Source organism: Penaeus japonicus, unplaced genomic scaffold (assembly GCF_977035675.1).
Source record: "Penaeus japonicus unplaced genomic scaffold, GWHDUDI00000001_assembly GWHDUDI00000010, whole genome shotgun sequence".
Classification (NCBI taxonomy): Eukaryota; Metazoa; Arthropoda; class Malacostraca; order Decapoda; family Penaeidae; genus Penaeus; species Penaeus japonicus.
The window spans coordinates 10300034-10305033 of NW_028234412.1; the positions used below are offsets into that span (position 1 = coordinate 10300034).

At 39.8% G+C, this 5000-nt stretch overlaps 1 protein-coding gene across 1 annotated transcript in view; it reads left to right on the forward strand.

Annotated features, from left to right (window-relative positions):
• LOC122252613 (metabotropic glutamate receptor 8) overlaps window positions 1-5000 on the forward strand; it is a gene marked incomplete in the record, with an annotated part of 251001 nt that overhangs the window by 211501 nt on the left and 34500 nt on the right. The window contains 1 exon segment of the mRNA XM_086540647.1: window positions 3066-3180. Coding sequence (XP_086396773.1) covers window positions 3066-3180 — 115 coding nt within the window.

Sequence of the window (5000 nt, forward strand, 5' to 3'; positions counted from 1 at the left end):
CCATACATATAGATATAATAGATATAGTACGTGCATGAGTAAGAACATAGATACAAGACATAGGAAAAGATTTCATCCACTTTTCTCTTTCTCTTTTTATCTGTCTTCGTCCTTATCTATCTATCTACCTATTTATAGATATATATATACAGATGAATATAGATACAGATATAAATATAGATACATAAACACGTACATATACTTACATATATAAGTAAACATGCAAGTCACACGTTCAGTAACACACAAGAACACAATGGCACACACACATATTCATGCTTTCATACACATATGAGCCTAGCACCAGCCACCCCCTCTGCCCCCTCTCTACCTGATCTCTCACCTATAGCTTGACTAAGTGTCCCTCCGTGACCAATTCCTCAGAACCACCAAACTCCCCAAAACTGCTGGGGATATATAGTAGCAAAGGAGTGATGGATACGCAGCAAAGCCTCCTGCAAGGGCCTCGCCAATCCTATTTCATCCTCAGAATATTTGTGTGTGTGTATGTGTGTATGCGGGTGGGTGGGTGGTTGTACGTGTGTGTGTGTGTGTGTGTGTGTGTGTGTGTGTGTGTGTGTGTGGTATAGGTCATCCATATTTAGTCTTTATGGAAGCTCAATGTATATATTAGTTCGTTCTTCCTGATATATTTTCCGTCGGTTCTAGATGTTTATTATTACTTTAATATCTCCGGTTGAAGATGCCAATTGAGACGGTTATCTATTTGAGTTTTTTTCCGAGTAAAAATGTGATTTACTTTTCACTACTTATGATTTTTGTTCTTCTTTCGACAGCCAATCGTAAATCATAAATTGCTTCGTTTTGAATAAACCGTAAATTCTCTCGATGTATAAATGGTCTGAATTCTCGTCTAAGGTAGGCTTTAGATATTGACAGATTCAATTAATAATGCTTTCAAATTATCTATTGATGTTAGTTCATGCAAAACTTCACATCTCCTCCGCCTCTTCCTTGACCTTAATTCTCTCCTTCCTTCTGTTTAATTCTCCTCCCTTTGGCAATACTCATTTTCAACTTAATACCTTTCTATTTTAACAATGCCTCTCCTTTCGCTCCATCGCTCTTCTTTACCAAACGTAAAATCTACGGATATGCTCGCCACATTTCAGTAACATAACCACGAAGGTGGTCTACCTCACCAATGGAAAGGCTCCCAGTATATGTGTATTAGCTCTTACGCATGACCTTTTCTTTAGGGGGAGTTGGGGAAGAGGCGACTGGCAGAGAGAAGGGAATAGAACCTGACCACACCAAGAGGGACCAGCGTTGCATGATGCATGTTGATGATCTGCATGCCTAGCATGGCTTAGTATGTGTACTGTGCCTTTTGAATGCACCGTGCGAGCATTCGCTTCATAGTGGTGGCTGCATAGAATTCTGAACTTCTTGCTTTGTTTAGTGTTTTAAATACTTTTGTGATTTTTTCTAAATATTGATATCAATTACAATATCTTTATATATGGTATTCTATTTATCTACCATTTTATATATCACGAGTGTCCAGTAATAAGACAAACTAGTACACGTATGTTTCTGTGAAAATATGACCTTAAAATATAGATATTCAGATGTGTGTGTGTGTGTGTGTGTGTGTGTGTGTGTGTGTGTGTGTGTGTGTGTTTGTGTTTTGTGTGTGTGTGATTATGTGTGTGTGTGTGTGTGTGTTTGTGTTTTGTGTGTGTGTGATTATGTGTGTGTGTGTGTGTGTGTGTGTGTGTGTGTGTGTAGAGAGAGAGAGAGAGAGAAATGTACATGGATACTTTCTGTCGCGTTCCGCTGACTAATCAGCCTCTGACATTCAGACGGACTTCCTTCATCATCCCAACCATATTCCTCGCACTGACGCCCTTCACTGATCTTTTTTTTTTCTCTCCGCTTCTCTTTGTATTAATCAAAACCTCATTCATAATGTCGACTCGGATCTTGACGGTGGCTTCAGGACTTTAGTATTGACAGAAGCCTCGTCCTCAAATTTACCCCGACTCTTAAATCTTTCATTAATTAAAGCTTCCCTCCTCGGAACGCATAAAGTAAGCCTTTCGTTGTAATTAAATAATCCTAAAGAGCATAAGAACTGGCTGATGAATAAAGGCTGAACTTGACCTTTGACCTTTCACGACGCCACGTGAGGACCTTTAATCCTGCATCTCCCTCTGCAATGTGTGTCCACCATTATGGCTGCATAAATGTGTACGGGAACACACGAATTGGATTTCATGTGTGCGCTTGTGTCTGTGTTCGAGTGACTGATTATGTGTGCGTGTGTGTGGAAGGGGAGAAGGAGGCATCGAGGGAGAGAGAGAGAGAGAGAATCAAAAAGAGAGAGGGGGAGGGAGAGAGAGAGGGAGTGAGGGAGTGGGAGAGAGAGAGAGAGAGAGAGAGAGAGAGAGAGAGAGAGAGAGAGAGAGAGAGAGAGAAACAGGTAGATAGACAGATAGATTGACAGAGAGGTAGATATATATATGTAGAGAGAGAGAGATGATAGATAAATAGAGTGAATGGGATGATATGAGACACACACACACACACACACACACACACACACACACACATATATATATATATATATATATATATATATATATATATATATATATATATATATATATATACACATTTATATATACATATATAGTGTGAGTGTGAGTGTGAATGTGAGTATGAGTATGTGAGGGTCTGCATGTGTGTGTGTGGGGGGGGGGGGGAGTCTGGGTGTGTATGTGCGTATTGTGCAAACGTCGACATAACCAGCCTACGACAACACTTATATAGAAATATAAGCAGATCTAAATCTAAATAAATGACCAACTTAAGTGCTTTTTAAATTCAGGAGTCTCTACCAAAACTTTACACCTGTTTCCTCTTCAGATCCCAGTGTTCCAGCTACCCATTAATCCCACTCTTAATCCCCTCGTAATCCTTGCATTACTGCACGACAGAGCCTTGCTCAGGTTGCCTATTGAACTAACTCTTAAAATAATGTTCCACCTGATCGGGGCATCATCATACGCGTCTAATTTTAGCCCCGGTGTCTCTTCCAGCCTGCAGCTGAACGTCGACAAACTCAAGTGGACGAGAGGGCAGCGGGAAAACCACACCCACCCTGTGTCCATCTGTTCCACCGCGTGTCCAGCTGGTCACATACGGAATTTCCAGGTTAGTACGTCACGTCGTTGTAGATACAAGCAGAATATTTCTTCTCGTGGCGTGAGGTTGTGTCTGTCTGTGTGTCCACCGTGTTTATTTGTTTTCGAGAGACATTTTCTATGTGTGTTGACGTCCACCCTATGTGGCCGACGTACTGTACTGTTGATTTATGGCCGCGGCTTGCAATGTTTGCTCTAAAAGCCATCAGTATTGAATATATGTTGTTCTGAATGTGTCATTCACGACTGCATTTTGAACAGCTTTGTACCGCATTGCTGTGTTTAGTAATCCCTGAGAGTGTTGTGTCTAACCAGCTGTGTGCTTTGGTAATGTATTTGCCGTGTCATGTTCTGCAGTGTCACAGTTAAATTCGCTTTTTTTCTCTGTGTGAATCACTTTTGTTTGCAATGGTGTTCCAGATAGTACTTTAAAGACTAATGCCAGTCGAGGAAATACATATGGCTGCTTTATCATCTTTTGTTGCAGCCATGATGTTATGAAAATGAGTTGAAGAGAATTGGCGTTGATATGTAAGATAATGCCAGCGATCAGATTTATGGTAATAAAAGCAAACATTTTATGATAGTAACTACAGTGATGACGATATTAATTACTAATAGTAATGATAGGAAGAAGATAAGGAAGAAGATAACAACGGAGAAGAGGAATTATAAGGATAATTAGCATCATCACTGAGAGTAGTAAGAGTAATAATAATCTGAATAATTTTATCGGCAATGACTATAATAGCGATGTTGATGATAAAGGTATTGATATCAATAATGAGAATAATCATCACAATAGTGATAATAATGATAACATGATCATGACAATGATACTGATAACAACAATAGTAATAACAATGGTAATGGTAATCTTGATATCAACAATGATGCTAATGATGATAAAAATAGTCGTAGATATGATAACGTAAAGATGTTTAGTCCAAGCGCAACGATAACAATTCCACCCGCGATGATTTCAGCGGTGCAATTGCAAAAAACATTCCCAAAAACTGCACTTCTACTTCCTTTTATTCAACAAGACAGAAAGATAAATATCAATGATAATAATAATAGATAAGAAGAATAAAAAAAAGCAATGCATCAAGACCAAAAAGAGACCACAACCGCAAGTCCACACGACAGAACCAACACCTGACACGTTAACAAAAATGGACCTCAATCTCCCGTTTCGCCCGAACTTTTTCTCCGTCCTTGTGTAGAATGGAAAATGGCTATTTGTTTAGTTAATGGCCGGCTGGTGTTATCCTCCATAATTCACGTCGCGCCCATGCCAGCCGCATAAGACTTTTTCGGGGGTGAGACTGCAGTGGTGTTTGGCCGCCCGGTGGGTCGTGCTGGAAGGATATAATAACGGCGGGGGAGAAGGAAGCGGGGAGGGAGAGAGAGAGAGATTCGAAGCCGTGCCGAAGCGAATTGAACTCTTGCGGGAAAACTGAACGAATATGAAACTATTTTTAGATGAACCGAATCGAATGGATTGTTTTTTAGGCGATTCTTCATAGGGGAACCGAACCGAAACAAACATGTTTGGTCGAGCGGAACCAAATCTTTAAAGGCGAAGCAAACAAAACCGAAGTGAACCTTCATAGACGAGTCGAACCAAACCGAAATGAACCTTCCAAGGAAAATTGAACTGAACTTAACATTAATAAGCAATCTAAATCTAATAATAAGAAATCTCAGCCTATTTAAGCGAACTGAACTTAATTAAACTTTTTTAGGGGAATCGAATTGAACTGAACCTTCTTAAACGAAGCTTTTAAAGCGAACTGAACAGTATTGAATTAAAATCCGGAACATCTC